This window comes from Microcebus murinus, chromosome 1, assembly GCF_040939455.1.
Source record: "Microcebus murinus isolate Inina chromosome 1, M.murinus_Inina_mat1.0, whole genome shotgun sequence".
Lineage (NCBI taxonomy): Eukaryota > Metazoa > Chordata > Mammalia > Primates > Cheirogaleidae > Microcebus > Microcebus murinus.
This window is the reverse complement of record NC_134104.1, coordinates 47,558,344-47,584,080: the sequence shown is the minus strand read 5'-3', so window position 1 is coordinate 47,584,080 and position 25,737 is coordinate 47,558,344. Positions and strand designations below refer to the sequence as shown.

Genomic DNA, 25,737 nt, shown 5'->3' with positions numbered 1-25,737 from the left:
CAGATGCAGGGATTCCTGAGAATATCATCACACTTGTATCCATGGGCTGGTTTGTATTACTTAAAAGTAGTATTGGTTTAAAATTGATAGTATAAACAAAAACCTATTCAATATAGTAAGAGAAACCATTTCTGTATACTGAAGAGTATTTTGTATTACCATAGAAAATCTTTCCTGGAAATAATTTATATACTGGGCTTCAATAAATATTCCAATACTAATTCTTACCCTTTTAGTAGATTATGAGTTGATTTATATATAATAACTCATATTATATTTATGAGTTATTTATATACATTTCTGCTTTATCTCTAAAATGAGAGCAGGGATATCTGGCACTACATAAACTTACAAATTGCCTGCAGAACAGATGCTATATACGTTGTTTTAATTCTTTTTTGAAAGTTACATTTCCTTTCATCAAGCTTTTAGACAAGATTGAATCTTTGGTGCTAAAAGAGCAAGAAGTCCTAAAGGGGTATTGATATTTCATCTATGCAAAGTACTAACAGCTGATGAAGAATCTAAAGTGGATTAGGAATTAAAGTTTCCTCTCTATATTGAACAGGTTTCTTGCCACCTCAATTTTTCATCACAGCATCTGTTTCTCGTTAGCAAGTACAAGCTGTTGTTTCCAATGCTGTAGGAAATACATACCCTGTCTGAGGCTAACTTTACAGACTTATAATCACACTTGCTGCTTCATATTCTTTAGCACCAGAAAAGTTTGGTCATCTTTTTCAGGCAGAAAAAACCATGTGGGTTTTACTTATAAAAACAGAGGAAGTAGAATATTCATGCAATTAAAATAAAGAAAAGTATAGACCCTGAATTATTTAGTCACTGAACTTACTAATTGCTCTCTTCACAGCACCTTATCACTGTAGATTAATCAGAATTTGATAAACAATAGCTGCCTGGATCAGTTCTTCTGCTTCATCTGGTCTAGTAATTGTAGTCATAGAGAGTGGGAAGCAGGCATTCTCTTGACAACTTGAAGACAGCAACATAGGAAGACAGGAGAATCAGCCTTTCTTATCTATACAGAGAGCCAGGACATATTCCCTGGGACAATTACTCCATTAACCACTCTTACTTTGTCTTTGGGCACAAGACAATGCAATAGCTAAGCAAAGCCTAACACAAAATTAGACAGTTCATTTTGTTTAATTTACCCATGGATTCTATTGATTAAATCATTGAATCTCAATTTTATTTCCTCTGGAACACTCGTGTTCATTGAAATATTAATAGGTATTACTGGAAAAAAGATTTCCTTCATGAAGCAGGTCTTAAAAAGGCTAAACAAATTCCCCTACCACATGACTTTTCGGATTTTTTAAGGTGGTAATTTCCATTGTAATTCTCCATCCCAAAATCATTTTTTAAACTTATGTTCAAAGTTCATTTTGAGGCATCATCATTGGATGGAAAGGGTCTAGTTTTATATCTCTATCAATTGCTAGTTTTACAATATTAAACATATTCTAATACTTTGTTTCCCTACTATAAACTGAGGATTAAAAAAAATTTGAAGGTTTTTTTTAAGAATAAAAGAGAGAATTCTGTAATGCGCCTGGTACTCAATACATGAAACCTATTGTTTGTTTCCTTATTAGTGTTAATAGAATATCATATGATAAGTTATGAAACGTGGACTCACATTCAGTCTCCCATAACTATTTATTTAGTTCACCATTAGACAGTGTCCAGCCATGAAGTTTCTGGTGCCATAAGCCCATTTCTCTCCTTGGTTGTGTCTTTATCATTAAAGACTTCTTTAGAGGCTAGAAAGTTTAGCCTGATCCTCATATAATAAACCCTTTCAAAAAAGGGGGCTAGTTCCGGAACATATCTATCCATATTAGAGGCCAAGTGAATTTATCTGTATGTTTTACTCTGGCCAAATAATTCTTTAGTTTTCTGAAAAAATCAACTATGTTTGGAGTTTTATTTTGGAAAGATCACAACTAAAAGTGGTACACGAGTCTGCTCCTTGCTATTAGCTTGGATGTTCAAGAGTTAACAACCTTTAAAAATAAATGGTATCCCTTTAAATTTCAATGAATTAGACTAGACCATGGTGGTTCTCTTGGCCCCACGATAAATGCCATGGAAATGAAAGAAAATAGTTCTAATGTTAAGAAACAGCAAAGGTCAGATGGGGTGAGATGATTACTCTCGTCGTTATTAACATTGCTTTGCATTTAGATAGCCCTTCTCATTGCCAGACTCATTCTCATTCTGTCCCATTGCTTGGGAATGGAGCAGCTTGTGGAGGTCCTGATGACATCTAGGGTGATCCTGGTGTGGAAGAGAAACCAAAAGTCAAGAGGGCAGTACGCAATTAATCTTTAGGCTTTATTTGCTCACTCTGATCTTCTTTCTGCAAACAACCTGCAAAAAGTAGGCATTAAATAACAAACTTAAAGCGTCTCCTGGGATTTCTGCTTTATTTAGATTTTAGGGTTATTTTTAATACAAATTTTAAATTGCAACTCTGTGTGTGCATGTGTGTTTTAATGGGTGTCTGTACATATGAATGTTTGTTTGGAAAGTTTGGAAATTTGTTGTCTAAGCCAGATAATACTGAGTAAGGAAAAATACAAATTAAAAATAAGAATCTTAATTCTCCCTGTTAGAAATAAAGGAATTCTTCTCCCATCCCTTTTTTCTAGAGCATTTACTTTAGAAAACTTGTATAATAATTAGAAGTACTTTCTCCTCTCTTTGAAATGTGTATAAATCCTTTTGAAAACTATGTAAGACTTTTATAAGCTTTATGACCCAGGAATGTCTTTCTCAAGGACTTGGGAGCCATCTCTTTGAAATGTAAACATCAAGGTAGATAATTCCCCTTTCTCCTAGTTTCTGTGTAAGGGTAAGAGGCTAACACTTTGGTGTGAACCTTGCTCCAAATGACAAAACTACCTCCTGTCACAAAGATGTAAGTTAATTTTTCCTCTGGATAAAGGCAATAAGTTAACACAGATGATCACCCTACTTACCAGGTAAAGTTGGGATGAACTAGGTGTAAGAACTAGTTATTGTCTATCTCAAAAACATACATGTAATGGGTTCTATCTGCCTTGCTATATGAAATGGCGAGATTTCTTTCTGTTTTTGCAATTCTCTTAGAGACTGGATGTGATGCTCATCATACTCTGGTTTAATGATTACTCAGTGACAAAAGTGTTTTCTTTCTCTACTACCTTCGAAGAGATGATTTCGGGATTGGGAGATTTTGTTTTTAGTTATATTTCCCCAAAACATGATTATGCTTTCAATTAGAATAATGGGTTGCAAGAAAATAATAAAATGCACTGTCACTTCTTAACCGAAAATGTACATTAGACTTGTCTGAAGGGTTTAAAGCACAGATTCCCAACACTCCATTCAGGGACTTTGACATCATATATTTGGGGTGAAGCAGGGGAGTCCTCACTTTCAACAATTATCCCAGGTGATTTTGATGCAGGTGGTCAGTTGATGACATTGCAAATGGATGTTTTAACATAATTTTTTAACTTACTAGATGATAAATACTTCCTTTTGCTGTGCTAGTCACTTCCTGGCTCATTAACATGTTTTATTTACCCTTAAATAACTACCACACCAGCCAAACCCTCCCTGCTGAGCAATCTTTTTACAATTTGTCCTTTGCATCCATCCATACCAGGGTCATGGCCTGACCATCCCTGCCTAGGCCCCAGCCACTCTGATGAGGGCCACTACCTCCCACTACACTGAGACCATGAACACAGTTAACATCTGTCACCTTTTCCATGTGTCTTTCTCTCTCCTTCTCTCCTAAAACAAAGGAATAGCTACTATTTTCCCAAGGTTAACTCTTTCCCACATACCATTGATCTCTTCCATATTTTCTTTCCTCATCACATAATTATTTCTTCATTACTACGTCCAATTTCTGAATACTCTCCCTTTACTCACATATGCTCAGGACTCTCTAATTGAGAACACCTTTGTTCTCATTTTAATTTCTGTCTCAGATTACTCCTTTCTTTCTTTCACCACAAAAGTTATCTAAATAGTAGCCTGTTTGCATACCTTTCATTTTTCTATCACCTATTCATTGCTCACTCAATGCATGGGGATTCAGTCCTCTATCTTCAGTTCAAACTCTCTTCTCAGACCCAGGTTCGTATTTCCCATTATTGGATAGAAGTCACCACTATACATTCTAAAAATGATTCAAACCTATTACTTCCAAACCCAAACTTTCTTTCTAAAACATGCAGGTGTCCTATGTTTTTGGTGTCAGCAGCATCAACATGAAGTTGTCCAAGTTCAAATTAGCCTCTAGTTGTCTTTTTCTCTCACCTCCCAATTCGAATCACTTCTCACATTCTGCTCAGTCCACGACAAAAATATCTCTTAATACTTGTCGTTTTGTATTCCTTCCACTGCCTCACCTTTGTAATATTTGTTTCTGCTTTTCTAGTCTCTTCTAACTTGCGTCCATCGTTCACATTTTTCCCAACATCTACTTTCTAAAACAAAATGTGACCACATCAAACCCTTAAAAAGGTGTTTTAAGAAAATCAATGGCTCTTCACTGCCTAAAAAATAGACAAAACACTTTCTTGTACAAAATAACACATGAGGCATTATTGCCAAAGCAATTGAACCTGAATTTACTCAAACCTCTAGCTCTAGTTAGTTTACAGGATAGACAGAAGAGGAGCAGTTGCAGTTAGCTAAATCCAAGTGTCAAAATTCCATAACACAAATGATCAAATCGCTCAAAGAGATAAATAGTGTTTTGAAAATGCAAAGGACAGAGGGGAATTGTTATAAATGAAAACAGACTAAGAGACATACCAACAAATGTACTATGCGGAGATTTAAGAGGCAAGTTGGCCAAGTATTAGATGATATTAAGGAATTACTAAGTTTATTTGATGTATGCAAGGAATGTAATGATTTTTAAATTCTTTTCCATTACATATAAATATCAAAGCATAAATAATAAATTTATTTAAAATATTCCAGAGATGGAAGAGATAAGAAGGAGAGAGAGATGAAATAAAATTTATCAATGTTGAAAATCAACAATGCTGGGTGAATATGAGTTTGGTTTTTTTTACTAATCTCTACTTTTGTATGTCTTTGAAATTTTCCACAATAAAAAGTGTAAACAAAATCATTTATGACATTCAAAAGTATTAACCCTGCTGTAGCATACCTTTCTAGACTTACCTTTAGGCATTTGCCACCATGACTTTTATATTTTACTTAATATGCCAAGCACTTGCATACCCGGTCTGGGTTCATGAAAACCTTCAGACACATGCTGGCCTTCGTTCTGATGTAGATGTCTCGCTTCACCGATGTGACTGACTACCTACTGAATGCTCTATGCAGGTGTACTATCTCCTAGCATGTTCCAAACATAGGAAAACTGGCAGGTTTAGAGAATGTAAAACATGGCCAAAGGTATTCAGATTGCATGGCAGACTTGGAAAAGTATTTCAGATTATCTATTCTTTCTTTTGTAAATGTCGAACTAACTGTGTGGTTCTATAACTTTAGATAATATAAAATGATACATACTTAAATGAAAGGTTGAGTACCTTCTCCCTGAGTGCAGATTTTAGGAACCTGTGGGACATGTCCATCAATATGGTCAAAATTTCATATGTCATAATATTTCTGAGTTTCTGTGAAATTTATTCTGAAGATGACGTGTGTGTGCTTTGGTGATGGTCACCATCTCATTGAAATAGTATTTTTTCAGTATTGCCTAATATTTCAAACATTTTCTTAAGCATATTACTAAATAAATTTACTGGTATATAAGAGAAGTTTTAAAACTCTGCATTAACTTATGAGGAAAAAAGGCACAAATTAGGCAAATTCTGAATGAAATTAGCTTCTCCCAATTTTATTACCCAGTAGCCAATATTTTTCACATCTGTAAGCATCCACTGTATTAATTATAACTACGATGAACACTTTCTATGTTAATGTGGATATAAATTACAGCTCCAGAAAATTGTCTTTTTGTCATTTGCCACTTGTTAACATTCACTTACTGTAAGGGATAGCTCCCCATTTTCCATATGTATTTAAATGATTTGATAGTCAAACATAATCATCACTCTTTCCCGAAGCAATTAGAGAATAAATTAGGTTCAGACTTACCAGGAAATCTACTGTGGAGGTTGGCATCACAGTTGTAGCCATTGAACTGAGCAGACCCTGGAAGCACTCTAATTGTTAGAAGCAGCAGCAACCATGTTTGTTCCATTTCAAAACCTAGAAAAGAGTTATTTGTCATATGGATATGACCAGCCTTCATTCCTACTCACTAGAACAACAGAGGCTGATCTAAGTTCACTATTGGATAAAGTCTATATTAATGCAGTTACAGCTCACTAAAGGAATGAGGATTATCTGAAGTAACTATCAGCAATGAAGGAAGGGAGTTTGGTTACAATATTTCAATATTGTTTCTAATGTTTGGCTTTAGTTGTCTAAGGCTGACAAAGCTAAACTTTTGTATTAGAAGATATGGTGTAAATCATAAAGTTTACAAAAGAAAAATTCTGTATTATAAACGAGAAGAGCTCAAAACAAATATCTGGCAGATTAGAACAGCATAACTAGGCAGACTGAGCAATTTGGAGACAACTCTACATTTTATAATATCAACATGCATAAAGTTAAAGCAACCTAAGTACTCAGTACTTGATTCTGAGAGAAGACTCAATACTCTTAATGACCAAATAATGTTAGAAAAAATTTTCTCTCCACAAAAGAATGTGAACTGGACTATTGCCATTTTTCAAAGTCAATAGTTTGTATATCATTTTCTCAGGAAACACAGGGATAAAGTAAAAGGAAGAGCAGGCATATACTATGTATGTGAACTACATATAGTTCCTCCAATGACTGTTCCTTGGCAAGTAATAGGGACTGACACAGACATATGAAAACATTGACTTCTTAGAAGAGAGTGATAGAAAGTGTTTATAAAGATGTCAGTGTGGGTTGAACAAATAAATAAAAATTCACTTTAGTCCAACTTATTCTCAGAGCATAGTTTGTACACTGAAAAAAAATATTTTGAGTTTGTGGTTTTGGTCTATACATAAAAAGCAAAAAGAAAATAAAATTGGAAATGGTTTACTCAAATAATTTAGTGCATTATAAGTGCTTGTGTTTTGGGGGGGGAATGATGTTTTAGCTATTCTTAAAGATCTGCACTTCACTAATTAATAAGGTCTTTAGCAAAAGGAAGGAAATACATCTTGCTTTTGAATCATCGTTTTAAAATAACAAGTTTATGGTGAACAAAGTCATTCTGATGAGGATGTGGGAAAGGAAGGCATAAGTTTACTCTCAAAAATAGACTGAAAAAATTATTAATTCAGCAGGAGCTTCCTTCCCTTGGTATTATAACACACTGTTCAGGCACAAACGTAATGGCTTTGGAGAGAACAGTCATATGTCTGGTTAGTTCTGATTTCTTGTGACAGTCCATAACCAAAGGGTCATACATGCTACCATTGTCAAGGTACTTTGAAAAGAATAAGACAGCCCTGCTCTTTTGGAGTCTTTGGAAGACTGCCAGGAAAGAGAACAGCCGAGTTCTGAGTGGCACACCCCACAGACAGGCATTTATTCCATGCCCTGCCACTGCCTTCTCATGAGTCCTGTTAACTGCCACAAGGCACTGAAACTCTCACGCACATTGTTGTCTCCCAACACAGAGGTGTCTCCTAAGGATTCGTGTGTGCCAGATTATTTACCTGTAGTCTCTCATTCATATTCCTTATAATGATTGGGTGAAGATAGAATTATTACTCCACGTACAGAGAAAAAAAAAATGAGTCTCAGGAAGTTTAAGAAACTAAAATTTAACCCCATGTCTTTCTCATAGTGAAGTTTGCTGCACAAGCTACCCAAATAACATGTTTTAAATAAATGTAATTCTTTCTTTGTTGTCATTTATCCCCAGCTGTTTTCTTTAGCTTTGTAAATCATATACATTTTAATAAATCTTTTCATCTGAAAAGTAATACATTTTTATGTAATTAATGTGATTTGCTTAATAGGCATATTTTATAATATGGGCATTAGAGGGAGAAAATTATTTTAACAAAAGGAAGAGGCCCTCATTTCTCATAGTAAAAACAGTGAAAAATATTATTATAGACTAAATTGAATACATCTGTTTACCAAAAATGGATGAAAATCTCATGCCAATTGAAACAGCCTACTGAGACCCATAGTAATTCTTAGCTTTATAATTTTAGATCACATCTGAAGTTGTCCAAAAATGGCACATGACCCTCTTTCACGCTTTGAACAAAACCTATAGCACCGTCATGGAGATTAAAACCTTTAATAATTTTTTTATGAATAAGGGTAGAGGTATAAAGCAGCTTGATTTAACAGAAAACATACTGACTTTGATATCAGCAGGTATGAATTTAAATCCCTTCTCTGCCATTCCCTAGATTCGTCATTTGAAGCTCAAGATGATAATTATAGGTTACAAAGTACAAGTGCATAAAGAAGATAATATAGTTTGGACACATAGAAGATATTGAAATCTTAATTTCAGGACCACCACATTTTGATGTACAGGTTGTGCCTTGAGCAGGGGCATCCAGTGGGGACAATAACCAGGTCTAAACTCCTTTGGCCAAGGCCATGTGCTCTGGAGCTACACAGGAATACAGATGTGTCCCATGGGCTAGGGATGGCTCTGATTAGTCAAATAATATTATTTGATTTACAGTGATATTTACACTGATCTGTGTATTAATATTAAGGTACATTAAGCAAGGGATTTTAAAAGAATACACACATCCCTTCCATGGACAGTTCTCATATTTTGAATCCTTATAATACTGGCAGTGCTTATGGCATTTTTGAGACTTCTGAGGTCTTCATATCCCATCTACAAGTTAAAATAAAATTATGAGCTATTAACGTGCAGATTTCCCATCCTCAACCTTATCTCCGTCATTTCCCCTGCATATGTAAAAACCTGAGCATCAACTTGCAATAGCTAGTCCCTAAGCTCTTTTCTGAAATGGAATTGGTTGGGCTTTGGAAACTATGTTGAGACTCTTTATACTCATTAAATCATAATGTCCTGGCTGCTCAGGCTCCCTAGCCCTTGACGGGTGTGATTCCAGACGTGGGTATTCCAGTCCTGATCTGACTAAAAAGGCTTAGTGGAGTTCCATGTCAGAAAGTAGAGCCGGATTTCTATGATCTACTCTGGAATGACCTTAGGCTCTTGTTGTCCCACTTCGGCTCTAGCACACTCTTGTTAGAGAATCTAAGCAGAGCATTTTCCACCTTCTCCACCACATCTAAGTGCAGCAACCAATGCCTCTACTTTGGTACTAACAGTAGTTTATAAGACTGCTTAATACATCCAATATCACAAAATATTAATAACACATTCTAAGATAATAATGACCTTGAAGACATGTGCACAAGAGTTTTATTTGTGTTTCTTACTTAGTATCTTCATAATTTTAAATAGATGAGTATAAGAGAAGAGGAGAAGGATTTCATGTAAAGTGTTGAATTTTTAAGAAATTCAGAAGTGTTACTTTCAAAAAGAGATACCCACATCTCTGAAACCGGTATTAATAGACAAAGTAAGTCATATACTAAGTGATTTGTTGTCAAATATGTCAGTACTTCTCATATTAAATTTTCGTTTTAAAATAATATCTTCCAACACGTAAATGTCTAATTTATTTGCATCAGGTTAAATTAGGAGTCAGAAAAATATAATTTCACTTTCAATTCCCACTCAATTATATATAAATTGATATAGTTCTGTTACAAACACTGTTTTCTAAATTTTACATATAAAATAAGTTTTTGTGATCTTCCTTTTATTGAGATTTGTTACTGTATACACCACGCAATGTGCTATGTTAAATATTCAACTACTAACATAGATGTAATTTTTACCCATGTTACAAATGTGAAAAACAAAGCTTAAAGTTTTTAATTGACTTGCCCACGGTCACAGACCTAGTAAATGGCTCGGAAGAATTAAAAAATGTGCTTGACCTTTGAAATCATTACACTACTCTAACTTGATTGGAGTTTGTCAAATAAATAAAATTAATGTCCTCCTAATTTTCAGAAAGTAAATTATAATAATGATGTATGCTTAAAATATGCTTCGAACTAAAGGAGTCAGATAATTGAGGCAAAATACTTTTAACTTCTACACAATTTTCATGACCATTTCCTTTAGGCAATGAGTTTATAAAGAATATTATTCTTTGCAAAAACTGATTTAATGACAATACTAGTGAGTTTTAAGAGCTGACTGTCTACCAGAGTGTTTCAAGTACTTCAAACATAGTTTCTAACTCTGAAGTACATAATTTATCCTTCTTATTCTGGGGAAAAGAAAACTAAAGCACAGAAATATTAAGTAACTTGCCCAAGTGTAAACAGACAGCCAGTGTTAGAATCAAGATTCATGCCCAGGCAAAACAACTCCAGAAACTATCCTCAACTACGATGTGGTAGCACTTTCCAGAAAATGATGCATATAATGCTGAATCAAATGGAAATTTGGCAACAACTTGGTAAATTTGATCAATATTGATTTATCCTTGCATTTACTTATCAAATAATTATTGAATGTTTACATGAGCCTGGTACTGTCCGGGGTGCTGAGGTACAGCAATGAAAAATTTTTTTTATCTGTGTAGAACTTATATTCCAATAAGAGAAGTCAGAAAAAACTAAAATGTATAAATAAAATAGGCTATACTTATGATAAGTGCTATGGAGAAGAATAAAGCAAGAATAAAAAGTTCTAGGGTGGAGGGGAAAGGATATTGACATTTTAAATAAGGTGGTCAGGGATATATAATCAATCCATTTAATGGAGCTTGGGGAAAAAAATCTTTGGTTATGAATAGCCAGATCTATGTGTCTTTAATTTGTACTGTGCTTTTGTTTTTTTCTTGCTATTTAGGTACTTCCCAAATAAGACAGACTTTTTTAGTGCATAAATTACTCTCCGGGAATAACTTGGACACTTTGAAAAGCTTCATTAACCTTTTCAGATGAACAAAGGTGGCTCTTAGTGCCTGAGAAAAGTAATTTATTAAATAGCACCCCTGTGACCTGAAAAAAGTGAACATGCTCGAAAGTGCCTTTATCTGCTCTCAAGAAATAAATTTTCCAGAGACAAATGAGTTCAATGATTTATCAAAGTTTTTAACTTCCTTAATTTTATTGCCTTCATATAGGCTGGTCTGTTGTTATAGTTAACAAAATTAGAAAATTCAAAACAAATATCATTTCTTCAAGTGTTTAGTCATCAATCTAAGATTTATGCACTTTTCCACTAATCTAAAGCGGATTTTTTTTTTTATTTCGGCATATTATGGGGGTATAGACTTTAAGGTTTCAATAAATGCCCTAATCATACAGATTTATAAAAATATGAAACAGTTCTTTGGCATCAGTGATGCCCCAGTTCTCTCATTCTCTTCCCTTCTCTGCAGCTACCCTGCACAGGTATGTCCCTACAATGGGTGTGGCCTCATTTCAGGTGCTTCTGTATCACCCACACAAGCCTGCTCTGAAGAAAAAATCAGAAACAGCTCATTAAGCTTTAAATGACTGGAAAAAGTTTTCCTGGGAGGAAAAGGGAGGAGAATAAGTGTGTAGTTTAACAGAGATCAAAGTTTAAGGTAAAGGAATGAAACTCTACTCCAGCCTTGGAAGCAACCAACAGAACCCAGGTAAATAGGTACTAAAGCCACTCATGTAGGCAACTGTCTTGCTCAGTTAAGAATTAAAGTGCTTCCCTGGAGAAATAGGACATATTAGCTCACCCTCCACAATTATTGGTTTTAAAGTGCTGAGGACCACAATTCTTTAATGAAGAAACATGCTTTCTAATGGGATGTCTAGACTGCAGCTCTATACTCTTTATATCTATGTTGTACTTGGGCCTTAGAGGAAACCTATATATTAAAAGGAAAAGGAAAATATAAGACTTTCATCTGAAATGTCCATTATTATGTACATATACATTCTTTAATGTAAAGTGTCCTTGTCTTGCTAAACAAAGAATAAAACACACTATGTACTTTCAGAATAATGCTTCAAACAAAGAAGGAAATATGTTCAGCCATCAAGAAGACATTCAGAAATTTTATGGCTGTAAAGTTGCTGATGTATACCATAAGGAAATATGAATGCTAAAGGCTGCTCCTCAGAGAAAAACCTACTCCAATTTTCTCTGACACAAAGTGAGTGTTCATTTATTTCCCTTTGCCCGCCTCTCTCATTTGTCTTTCTGTTGAGGGTTTTCTCAAGTAATCTACAGCATTTAAATGATCTACAGTGTTTAGTTCAGAACATTTATTCTAGTACCTTAGTTTTGGGGGAGTAGGTGAAATGACAGATGGAACTAAGTCACTTTAAAAGCTTTTTCTTAATAATTCACCAGGTTCCTTTTCAAGATACTTAACATTTTATTCTTCTGAAGCCACTTAAAAGATGTTTTAGTATATTGACTTCCTTCTTCCTTTCATGAAGCATAATCAAAACAAATTAATAATGAAATATTAATTTCACTAGTTATTGTAATTGCCTACTTCCCTCTAATTAATTAAACAATTGACTATGAGTATGATTATTTCAGAATGAAAATATTTCTTTCTCAGTAGAGATGATGGGCAAAATATTTAGGAGAAGGCACAGCACAGGAATAAGCCAATCATGGGTCACTGTGCTGATATATTCTGGCTGAAAATAAACCCACTACCCAAAATTCAAAAGTATTTTCATGGGTACCAATAATGAATAATGTAAATATAACATCATACCTTGGTCAACCCTTGCCTAAGAATAAAAGAGCCACTTTCTCACCATACTTCACTATTTGAAATTCCTGTGTTAATTAATACGTCTATTTATTCCATATATTTTTACTAAGCAGTTTCTAAGTGTCAGACTCAAGTATTGGGGATCCAGCGGTGAGCAAAAGTAACATGGCCCTTACCCTCCCAGAGTTTATGACAAAAGAGGGAGGTCATTATTAAACTAATAATCACACACATTGAATAATACTTACTAAATATATTTAGGGAGTTCTGTGCAAGAAAAGTAAAGAGTGCTTTAAGAAAGTATAAAAGGAGAACCTACTTTAGATGGCAGGTGTCAGGGAAAGACTTTGAGAAGTTCCATCGTTGACAATAATTGAATGATTGATCTGAGTTAGTCAGATTAAGGCTGGAGAAGAGTACCCTAGGTAGAGATCACTGCATAATTACATTTTCTGAAATGTAGAGACAGTCAATGTTTTTTGAAACTTTTGTGAAAGCAGGTCTGTGGTCCTGGGGAGGAAAGGGCCAGAAGATAGGTCTAAAGGCATAGGCAGGGTGACCATGGTACACCATGTTTCCTAAATGGAATGGCAAACCATTGCAGGCCTTTGAGTTCAGGACTAGGATTGTAATGCCAGGGGTTGAGTAAAGTAAAACAATTTAAAATATTATTTGGTACAGAAAATAATAGCACTTGTTGAATTCTAGGTGAAGAGTGAGTGAGAGAAAGGAATCAACAATGACTCTTGAGTTTATGTCTTGATCAACCAGATAAATGGTAGTATCATACATTAAGATAGAAAAAAAAAGATTTTACCAAGGTACTTTACTAGAATGGAAGTAAAAATGGAGAAGGGATCAAGATATCACTGAATGGGGGCCAAATGCATTGAAACCTAATTTTTCTGTGTAAAATTGAGGTATCTAAAAGATGAAACATGTATTTAAGAGGCAGCTTAGCAACATTGTTATAAGTTCCAAGAGAAAGCTACTGTTGGTTATTACATAGGGTCTTATATATATATATATGATATGTACTGACAGGAAAATGTTAACACATTCAGAGGGATGGTGTCTTATAGAGCAGTTAGATCCTACAGCTACCTCATGTAGACAAAATTACCCCTAAAATCCCTCAAATTGTCCATCCTTGTGTGAAATTCATGAGTAATGGAATAGTATTTGGGGTGAGTTTCCTCCCGATCATTTCTGTTGCCCATAGCTCTCTTCCCTTTGAGGCAGATGAAAATAGACTAACCAGGAAAAGGAAAATATTGCCTAATTCTTTCAAACAGTCTTACTTTAAACTCAGAGGAGAGAAAAGAGCCATGAAAACCCATGGTTTTTGACTGCTAGAGACAAAGAGAATTTTGGCTGTCCAACACATGGGCTTTAGCTTTCAGAGCCAGGCTTAGAGGACTGAGCACAGACTTTAAAACCACAGAGAAGAGATGAGAGAGGGTGAGTCGTAAATGCAATGTTCTGCTTCACATCAAGGAGCCTGGAGAGGAATGGAAAATTAAGAGTAGTTAAACTTTGATGTGGAGTTTTCTTTCTGGCCTCAACTTTGGATAAAAATGTCTAGCTAGATACAATGAATCGAAAAGCATAAGGGGCATATGCCTGGCTTTTTGTCTGAAACCTGGTAGGAAGTGTGTGACACAGTGCCTGTGCCGACATGGAGACATGAGAGTCAAGTGGTGATGGTGGTAGGACAGATTTAGACAAAGAAGGCTTCTGATCACTTCCCATACAGACTTCCTGCTGGCATGGAGGGTACCTTTGAAGTGTCCATAAATGTCTCTCAAGAGAGATGGAGAAGATAACCAAAAATGTGATGTGTTTTACCTTTCTGGGAAACTGGGAGGTGTTAGATAGCCCAGAGCCAGGGGACAGCTGGGGGACATGCTTGAAGCTCTGAGGACCAGCAGCACCAGTGAGAAATCATGTGTGTAACCACAGGTAGGAGGTACAAGTCACTAGGAGAAGATGGATAAACCACTGTGCATTCTCTATTTTGAGAACGAGATCATAAGTTAACGCCAACCATAGTAAACACAAAAAGAGCATGTCGTGCTACCCAAACACCAAACTGCTGAGAATTCTGCACTGAGGTCAATTAAGACAAGATGGTAAATGGACCAAAAATCCTCACCAATGCCAGAATAAGAAGTTTTATTTATTTTTTTTACAAATTGTTAATATACACAATAATTACTATGTACAAGGAACTATTCTAAGAAATTTGACAATATTATCTTTTAATTCTTACTGCAGCCCTAAGGGACAGGCTGCAACTGTCCCTATTTCACAGGCGAGGACATTGAAGCACAAGGGGTTAAGTAGCTTGCTTTAGGTCGCTCACCTAGGAAGTGGTGGAGAGGGCATCTGAACCAGGGTAGTCTGATTCCAGAGCCTGCGATACTAAACCGGCACTATGTCTCCCCGCCCTTTCTTTCCACATGTGAAACCTGAGACAGTTAGCAGAATGGGATGAGGAGAATGTTGACTAATACTGAATAGTTACCCCAAAGAAACAAAATTTTAAACCAGAGTTATCTTGGTAAGATTAAGTGTTTCCTGCCATGGGGAGAAAAGAAGTCTCTTATATAAAATGAGTTCACTTCAAAAGAAATAATAAAAATTCATTTGGGTGTATCCAAGATATAAACTAATTTAATGTATAAAATCATTTACAGAGACACACACAGAATCACCATGAGAACTTCACAGCTAGTTTTTCTTCTCATAATTAGATTACTATCTTTAGAGATGAAATTAATATCATTGGTGTTCTATTCTCAGAAGCTGGGAGCAGGACAGCATCCACACAGCCTAGAGATATGGAGATTCCAATAGATATTATTTTTCTCATCATTTTGTTTTACTCTATCTATCTATCCATCTGTCTATCTATTGTGGTGATGGTAGATGTTGAATCATTTGGAAGAAAGTTTTAGATATTTTAATCATTAGTATTTCAGCACACATCTCATAAGAATAAAAATTTTCTCCACATAACCACAGTACCCTAAAAATCTCAAGAAAATTATAAATAATTCGTAATAGCATCTAATATCAATTTCAAATTCAAATTTTCCCAATTCATAAAAATGTTTCCCAGTCCAGGACCCACACCCAAAAAAGAGGCCAAAGAGATAATACAAATAAATGTAAAAGTTTATGTATTGCATTTGGTTGTTATATTCCTTTAGGCTAGTGTAATATAGAAAAATCCCACTTCTTAGATATCATTTTATATCTATAAGAATTCTATGGTCTTACCAGACCAGAAAAATATGAGAAAATATAAGATTCTATTAAAATAAGAAATAATTAAAGTGGCATGAAAAGTTGTTCAAATATCTTAAGAGTCAAGAAAGCCAAAATTCAATCAAATATTTTTTTAAAAGATGCATGGTTGCAGAGAGAATTGGATGATGACTAACTTGAATCTAACGATGTTAGATACTTGGGTTATATGAGCTAGATGAGTGATATTATTGAGTAATATGTCATTGCAGTTACCTTAGACAATAAATGCTTTTCAAGAGGATTAGCAGCACTTAACCCCAGGAATATGTAAGCATAAAAGTGTTTAAGGAAATAAAAAACTACAGAATTTTTTTTGCACTGAAGAATCTTTGTATGTTGCTATTTTAAGCAGTTCAAATGTGCTAGAGAATTTACCTATTTAAGTAAATAGGTATGGTAAGGTATTTAAGTAAATAGGTAAATTTAGTCTTTTTATTCTGATTTAAAATGTGCAACTGAGTAAACAATTTAAACTTTTCATGTAAGATTGAAGTGCTACAAAGATTATATATATTATTGAGATATTTAAGCAAACCTGAGATTGAAAAAATTTAATTTTTTTATTTTAAGAATTAGTTGAATGCTTAAATTGCTTGCTGTAATATGTAATTAAACCCCATTAAAACATATTAAACTGCCCCTCACATAAAGTATATTTGATTTAGTATATTTGATTTCCTTTTCAGTATACATCAGGGAACTACTTTTGTTTTTTTTTTTTTTTTTTTTTTTTGAGACAGAGTCTCGCTTTGTTGCCCAGGCTAGAGTGAGTGCCGTGGCGTCAGCCTAGCTCACAGCAACCTCAAACTCCGGGGCTCAGCAATCCTACTGCCTCAGCCTCCCGAGTAGCTGGGACTACAGGCATGCGCCACCATGCCCGGCTAATTTTTATATATATATCAGTTGGCCAATTAATTTCTTTCTATTTATAGTAGAGACGGGGTCTCGCTCTTGCTCAGGCTGGTTTTGAACTCCTGACCTTGAGCAATCCGCCCGCCTCGGCCTCCCAAGAGCTAGGATTACAGGCGTGAGCCACAGCGCCCGGCCGGGGAACTACTTTTGAATATAAGATCAAATATTATTCAAAGATTGCTTAAAATCATTATTGAAGTCTAAAAAGTCAGAATTTAAACTTAAAATCTTGAGAAATAGCTATGTTTGGAGATTTATAGACTCTAAAATCATATACCTAATGTTGAGATGCTCACACTCCAAAAGCTATGTATGAACCCAAACCAACAGAACCAAATCAGCTTGATATTATCTCTCACGTTTCGGCAGAGTCAAACAAACTCCTTAAGTGGAGTAACAGGAAGATGACACATACTATTTATATTAATTGCATTTCCTTTTTCTTCTCCAAGACTATATAGTTGAATTTGTTGATGATAAATGCCAGTTTTATGTGGCTTCACTAAATGCAGAGAATATGTGTTTCTGCCCTCAAAACGTTTTTAATCAAAGGGAAACATTTTAGCTGTAAAATAATTGCATTAACAATAGTAAAACTTCTAGAAGTTAATTTAGGAGACTATCTTTATGACCTAGGAGTAATGAAAGATTTCTTTAGGGAAAAAATAATTGCCTTACTATCATAAATTGTGAGTTGAGTCTCCCAACAACTTCCTTTTAGAGGCTCACAGAGATATCTGTGCTTTCATGTTATCTATATATTTCTTATAGTCTGACATTTATGCCACATATTCTGACACACCCTTGGATAAATATAACCATAGATGTGGCTGGGTGCAGTGGCTCAAGCCTTATAATTGTACCACTTTGGGAGACTGAGGAAAGAAGCTCTCTTTGGGCCTGGAGTTCAAGACCACCTGAGCAACATAGCAAGACTCTGTTTTTACAAAAAAATAATAATAAAAATAATAAATAGCTGGGCATGGTGGCACCCACCTGTAGTCCCAGATACCTGGGAGGCTGAGGCAGGAACATCCTTTGAGCCCAGGAGTTTGAGGCTGCAATGAACTATGATTGCACCTCTGCACTCCAGCCTGGGCAACAGAGTGAGACCCTGTCTCCAAATAAATAAATAAGAACCAGGCTTGGGCTTTGGTTCTCATTCTGTCACTATCTGGCTGTGTGGCCTTGGGAACATCATATGCTGGGCTTTACTGTCAGTTACCACATGTGTGAAATGAAGTATTAGACTAGAAGATTACTGAGATGATGTCCAGCTATAAAGAGCCTGTGAAACCATGGTGTTCCAAACCTTCAGGAGAAAATAGTGATAAATTCCCTGGAGCCTTCCTTCAAAAATTATCTCCCTTATCAGAATTTACACTTTTATATCAGAAAGCTTTAAAGATGTTTTGTTGCCTTCTTGCTTGACAATTCGTGAGATGGCAAATGGTACCTCCAGAACACCCTCATACCTACCTCTTGACATTTTATAAGAAAAAAAATCAACAAGAGGTCTCATAGCTTAATCTCAATGTTACTAAAGAAAAGTATTGGCCCTTCTGCTTTTGTATGGTTTTCTCCTTTCTTCCACAGACAAAAGTGGAAGAATTTAAAATTACATAAAAAAAAATAAGTTGCTATAGGCTTTATATTTTCATTTCTCCTTGTGTTTACATTTTTGTTTGTTTCTCAGAGGCCTTGAGGAAGCAATAATCACAAAATAAAATATACTACTGCTAATTTATAATAGCACCTTATTCTGCCTAAAACACATTTTCAACCCTGTTCTCATTAACGTTCAAGATTTTTTAAAAGTTATTTGTTGAGCTATTTTGGGGATGTAATATTAACCTTCATGACATCACTCTGAGAAACACCTAAAGCAAACAGAGCTGCCTGTGTTCTTTAAATGTGGGAATTGATGCAAGTGGCTAAATGTTTTTCTTAGGTAGTTGCAAGATTGTTTGATATAAATAATATAAAAGGAGATAACTAAAAACAGCTCCTGAAATAACAATTTCCAATATATCTAACTTAGCTGTTTGCTAACCATAAAATTACAGCCACAGAATATGATACTTTGGGCATGATGAAATCAGATCCACAAAAGTTTTAGCCAGTCAGATCAAGTAGCATGTAGACACAAAAGGATTACTTAAATGGAACTGGAGGCCATTATGTTAAATAAAATAAACCAAGCAACATAAAGACAAATACTGTATATTCTCACTCATAAGTGAGAGCTAAAATGGTGGCTCTCATAAAGATGACAAGTAGACTGGTGGTTACCAGAGGCTGGGAAGGGGAGAGCAGTAGGCTGCATGCAGGGGGAAGAAAAAGAATATAAATATATTTATTACCACTCAACTGTACATTTTAAATGGTAAAGATGGTAAATTATGTATGTATATTTTACCTCAATAAAAATAAATAAATAAATAAATAAAGTGAGCCAAATTAAAGTATCAAGATAATAAAATAACTAATTCCTTTTTTTTCTTTTTAAAATTTTAAGAGACAACAACAATTAGAGAGATTGGAGCCATCTTTGATAGCAGACATAAGCCTTTTATATAAATGTAAATCATCCAAATAAACCAAATAAGAACAAAATAAAATCAAGATTAAAATCTGAAAGAACCTTTAAAATTTTACCCCTTATATTTAAACACTTCCATTAGCACCATATTGTCTCTATTTTATAATTTTTTTAAAATCATTCATAGGTCAATGGAGATGACCATTATATCAAATCTTTACTCTGAAAATTAGTAATTAAAAGGAAAGAAATAAATCCTGACTTTTAAATAGCAGCAGTATTTCTGTTTCAAAATGGTCCATCAAAAAGAAAGTATTTGTGTGTGTGTGTGTGTGTGTGTGTCTGTAAGAAATATGGCAAAATAGTAAAGATTATACTATTTCAATTTTTGTACGTTTGAAATTTATCATAATAAAAGTCAAAAGCAGATGAACTATAGGTAACGTATTCTAACTGTGGTACATTGAGTGAGTCACTTTATGTCTTGTTAAAATAAGGCCCCACATAATCTGAGTGACTAAATAACTATGACTAGGTTATAGCACCTTTGTAAAATGACATTTCATCCTTTATCTAGTCAAAGTAGGCAAAGAAACAAAAATCAGACTCATTTATTTACAGGATCAAAGTTAATGGTGCCAACATATTGGAGAATGAGAATTCTGAAAGGGAGGAAAGTTATTCATTCTTAAGAAAATAGCTTATGAGCTTTTGTGCCTTAGATGAGATGAACATAATTCTAACAAAATTATAGCCCCACAATAGTAGAGTGGGGCTATAAGACGTAACTCCAAACACAACTTTCAGCTCCTGTCTCTTTAACCAAAATGGTCTCTGGGATCTGAAACACCAGGCAAACTCTAGGAATGGCTGTGGGCCACAGTTGGCAGGGTAGACTGTCTTAGCAGTGGATCTCAGTCAAAGGAAAAGTGACCTTAGCTGGGTTGGTGGGGGGAGGAGGTAAACAGAGGGATGTATTATTTTGGAAGAGATTGCAGATAATGTTGCATTATAACTAGTAAATCAGGGCCTTTGACAAATTTACACATAAATCCTTATACGTATGGAAATAAACTCTTCAGAAGAGTTTATTTCATAATATTTTGGTAAATGTTCTATCAAGAACAGTATGAAAACCAAGACTCATCATGACACAAATGTCTCTACCCAAAGACTTGCACAAAAGATGTCACCCAAAAATACATAATGGCCAAATGAACTGCAATGTGTTTTTAGTTTGGCCCATTCATTGGACAACTCCATGAAAAGCATAAAATATAAATGGACTTGAAGAAGGGCAGGGATTAGGTCTTTGAAAAACATAAAATGATTTCATTTTTTCCTATATGTGATATTTGAAAATCTAAATAAATTAACTCTTTTCACTAAAAAACAAATCAAAGCAATGGAAGAAAATATAGCTTTTTCCTTTCAAAATACTGACATACCCCTGGAGAGTTTTACTGATCCCTTTAGGAGGATGTTCCACGGGTGCCACTGAAAACCATGGGTTTAGATTAGAACAATCTTTTCCAATAATTATTGTGCTAGAGTATCAGTTAGTGAGCCAATAATATGAAGGTACCTATAAAGAAATTCATATTTAGGGGAAATTTTTATTCACAAAGGGAAAACTTTGATGGCAGAGAAAAGAAATACAAAGGAGAATATTTAAGACTGTTAAGAAGAGGACAAGTTAAACAATAGTGTTTTTTTTTTTTCTTTTGCTCATTGGTGCAATGTTATAATTAATCCATAGGATTATTCAGAACAAAGACTGAACCATCTTTCCCTTTCTATTTCCTGATGGATGAAAATAAAAGTCATTTCCTTACATAGACTATCAAGGACTATTTGGTGAGTAAACAAAGGATTAGGGCTGACTTTTTTAGTTACTTTCTACAAGGATGATTTAGCATCAGGATAATCACAGTTTCTCCCGTAGCAGGTTAGTAAGAAAACTGTCAAATTCATGGCAGTTTTCTAGGGTGGAGTGTATGATCTAAAAGATGGATGGATAGTGAGATATAGGAAGATCAAACTGCCAGCCTCTCCATCATTGCACCAAGCTTACTAGCCACATTAACCAACAATCATAGAACCGAGCAGCACAAAATAAGATTTTTTTTAAAAAAGTATATATATATCATTGTTCAAAAATTCCTCATTAAATTGCTAGTTGTCTCTCTGCTACTCGAGTGAGACTCATTCAACTTGTGAATCTTATGTGAGAAATCATAGTCTACTTCCCTTTTTTTCCATAACACTGTCACAAAGCTACTTGTTGAAAATTGGTATATGCTCAGAAAATGCATATTATTATAATTTTAATTTTCAGTGGAAATAGGAAGTTAAGTTTACTGGAGAAAAAACTCAAAAGAAATTACAAAGCCAAATGAAATCAGGAAATTATTATTCTTTACCCATAGGAGAGTTCCCTGGATCAGGATTATACAGTGGTCTCTACTCTAAATGATAACTTGAATTACCTGAGGAGTTTTAAAAAATACAGATGCCCAATCTCTTCTGTAGTGATTCTATACGTTTTCAGGATTGAGAACCACTTAGAGAAACTAAGTTTTACTATAGTTGAGATTCCATTTCTAGTTGTCTTTTTTTTTATTGGTAAGCACATTTTATTTTTCTCTACCATGACTGCATAACAGAAATCTGAAAACAGTACTTACAAAGAATGAAAATGCTCAGTGATGCTACAATGGCTATTACAGCCTGCAGGAGTCAACCAATGTACAATGTAATACATTTAAGAACCTAGTGAAAATTAAGATTAATTTTTTATTACTTTGGTAGAGTTCTGACAAATAAAGTGAAAGGTATCGAACCAAAACAAAACAATTGTCAGGGAAGAAGTATGGACCCTTCTTTCTCACTGGGAGACTTTTTCCGCCTGTGGTTATTCTCAGGGTAAATGATATAGGATTTTGTATTTTCTTAAATAATCATGATCTCTCACACCAAGGTTGATGATCCTCTATTTAGACTGCCTGCTCGTGCCATGTCCCTGCTTGAAACCCTTCTTCATTTCCAACACCTTTCAGGAGAAAGCCCCAACTCTATGAGATGGCAAAAAAAGAAAAGAATTCTTACTCACCTGCCCAATCTGGAGTTTCTATTCTCTAATATCCTATCTACTCTACAGTTCCCCAAGTTAACAAGTTATTTTGTGTATCTATGCCTTTTCTCAGTATGCTGTCTCAGCCTAGAAAGCAGACCTTCCAAAGTCCATACCCTCTCCAGAGGAACATCTCTCCATTCAGCTTTCCAAGAATCTGCTCAAACACAGCTCTCAGTTCAAGACAGTCCTCTACCAAGACAACCCTTGTGGCTCATAGAATTGGCCACTTCCTCTTCTGTATTCCCAACAGACTCTGTGAATCATTCTATGATAGCAGTTCTAAAAATGTGCTACATTTATATCAGGGTTTCTCAAAGTTGGCACTATGGACATTTTGGACTAGATAATTCTTTGTTGTAGGATGTTTCAAGAGCATTGTAGGATGTTTAACAGCATCCTTGGCTTCCACCTGCTATTAATCAGGAATACTCCATCCTTGCACATCATGACACCCAAAAATATCTCCAGACATTGCCAAATGTCTCCTACAGGGCAGAATAACCCTTTAGGTGTCCATCTGAGATGTACGCCTTTGTTCTCTCCTAATAAGTCTGTAAGCTACATGAAAGCAAGAGTTTTACTTCATCTTTGCATTTAGGTTCTACCAGAGTGCCAGATCCACTGTAGAATTTCAAGGAAATGTTTGTAAAATGAATGATCATCTTGCTACAAAAGGGACAGTACCATACCTCCGAAGTGTGGAAGATTGAATGTACCAACGTTTATTCCTGATCAAAGTAATGCTTTACTGTTTAAATATTCCATCACTGACATTAAAATTTTCAATTTCATCTAAACATAAATCAAATTAAAATCCTCTAGTCAATCCACTTATCACAAAAAAATTCATATTGATTTTTATGTTTTTAATACAAAAGGAAATAGGATTTAGGATCTAGAAATTTGAAATTATACCTACGTATGTGAAACTCGTGGATTAAAAATTGCTTGAATTTAGTTAATTGGCTCAGTTTTATTTTAACAAGTCCTACTATTATTTTTATGTTCTGTAAAAACCTTTAATTAATTAGCTCTCTTTTTAAAAAGCAATGTTCAGCTAGTACATTTTATGCCTTTGTAAGTAACTTTAATTTTTATAAACTAAAAAAATAAAACTTAAATAATACAATCTATTGCTAAGTCTCCTTTTCACTCTGTTAACAGTAATGGCACACATTTTGATAGAATTAATAAAGCAAAGAATTGTAGAAAGCAGAAACATGTTACTTTAATTTTAAATACATACTCAAAATAAGTTTCTAATTAGAATTGCTGTGCCAGAATTCAAATATGTGGGCAAAAATACACATATACACAAATACACCTAAGTTTTTAAAATATATATAGTCTATGGATAATGATTTAAAATCTATAAAAGGTGAGTAACTTTTAAAAATTATCCAATTGTTATAACCTATTATAGCTAACCAAATTATGATAAAGTACCTTTGAAACAGAAAGAAAAGTTGGCCATAAATTTTTTCCAATTCCATAATATTTCTTATATAAAGAAAAATGGTTTAATTTTAAAGTACAATTTACACACGTAAAAAGATTTATATTCTGAGGTATAACAATGGTGTGTTCAACTGAGAGAGAGTGTAGGTATAGAACTCTGGCTCTTTCTCAGATAAGCACATTTGAGCAAATATATTTTAAATGTTAATAGAAGACAATAAGTAGTCTTAATGCTTTCTTATTCTTTTGAATGATGCAATTTCCTATCAAATGACTATAATGTTAGTGAAAGTTTCAAGTCAACCTAATTTTATAGAGAATCTTAACTTTACAAACAAAGCCATTGACATTTTCATTTAGCTTCAACTACCTTTGAACCAAACTAAATATATCTTTTGTACTTAGCATCTGGATTTTTCACATATAGCAGCAGAAATAACAAAATTATCACATTAATCTAACTTTAACTTTGCTGTTCTTGTGGTTAGCAGCTTTTTAAAAAAATTTGGGTCCACAATTTTAAAAATATTTTTGTCCATTTTTAAGAAAAAATCCATAAGGTCCATATATATAATTTGGGAGTTTTTATGTATTTCTTTATATGCTCTTATATTTTCCTATGAGTTTTAGAAAATTAATACTTTGAACCAAGGAGTTGATAAACTATAGTCTGCAGGCCAAATTCCTCCCACCACCTATGTTTGTATGGCCCACTATCTAAGAGTTTGCATATTTTTAAAATGGTTTAAAAAATCAAAAGAAGAATAACAATGCATGAAAACTGAAATTATGTGGAATTCAAATTTCAGTGACTATAAATGAAATGTTATTGGAGCACAGCTCATATTTTCTATGGTTACTTTTGAGCAACAATGGCAGATTTGAGTAATCATAACAGAGACCCATAAAGATTAAAATATTTACTATCTGGCCCTTTACAAAAAAGTTTACAGATCTTGCTATAAATAACTGGTATATGACTATAAACATAAATACCATATAAATCTGGGGGACAGAACATGAAATATTTCTAAGATTTCTTTCAGAAAATATTGTCTTTTTATTAATTTCTCATTAATATGCTTTTCTATAATCCATGATAAAGGCTATTGGCCATGAGCAATAAAATATTTACCATGATGTTAGTTCTCTGTTTGGAAAAGTATTGTTGATCAGTTGTAGAATTGATCAGCTACTTGTTTAATGTGCACCTTTCTTCATGGTTGAAGTCTTGGAAGTTTGAAATTTCTATAATTTACTACTTGAAATCAACTTAGACATGTAATAATAATCAGTAATGACTGAATCTGCAAAATTCAGCCTAATGCTTTACTTTATCATGTCTTGGTAAAACTGTCCCATCTGTAGCTTCCAGTTACATCACTTTGTAATGAAGACAATACACAGCAAACCATATCAAGCTTAATTTATAGTCTTGACCTAGTTTACATGCCAGCTTAAATACAAAACAAAAAAACACATAAAAAACCAAAGCACAAATTCGGTAAGTT

General features: G+C 34.3%; 1 protein-coding gene across 1 annotated transcript in view; it reads right to left on the bottom strand.

The window, feature by feature from the left end:
* ZPLD1 (zona pellucida like domain containing 1) overlaps positions 1–25,737 on the bottom strand; it is a 62,442-nt gene that overhangs the window by 34,960 nt on the left and 1,745 nt on the right. The window contains exon 2 of the mRNA XM_012779653.3: positions 6,166–6,279. Coding sequence (XP_012635107.2) covers positions 6,166–6,271 — 106 coding nt within the window. The 5' untranslated portion in view covers positions 6,272–6,279. The remainder of the gene's footprint in view (positions 1–6,165; positions 6,280–25,737) is intronic.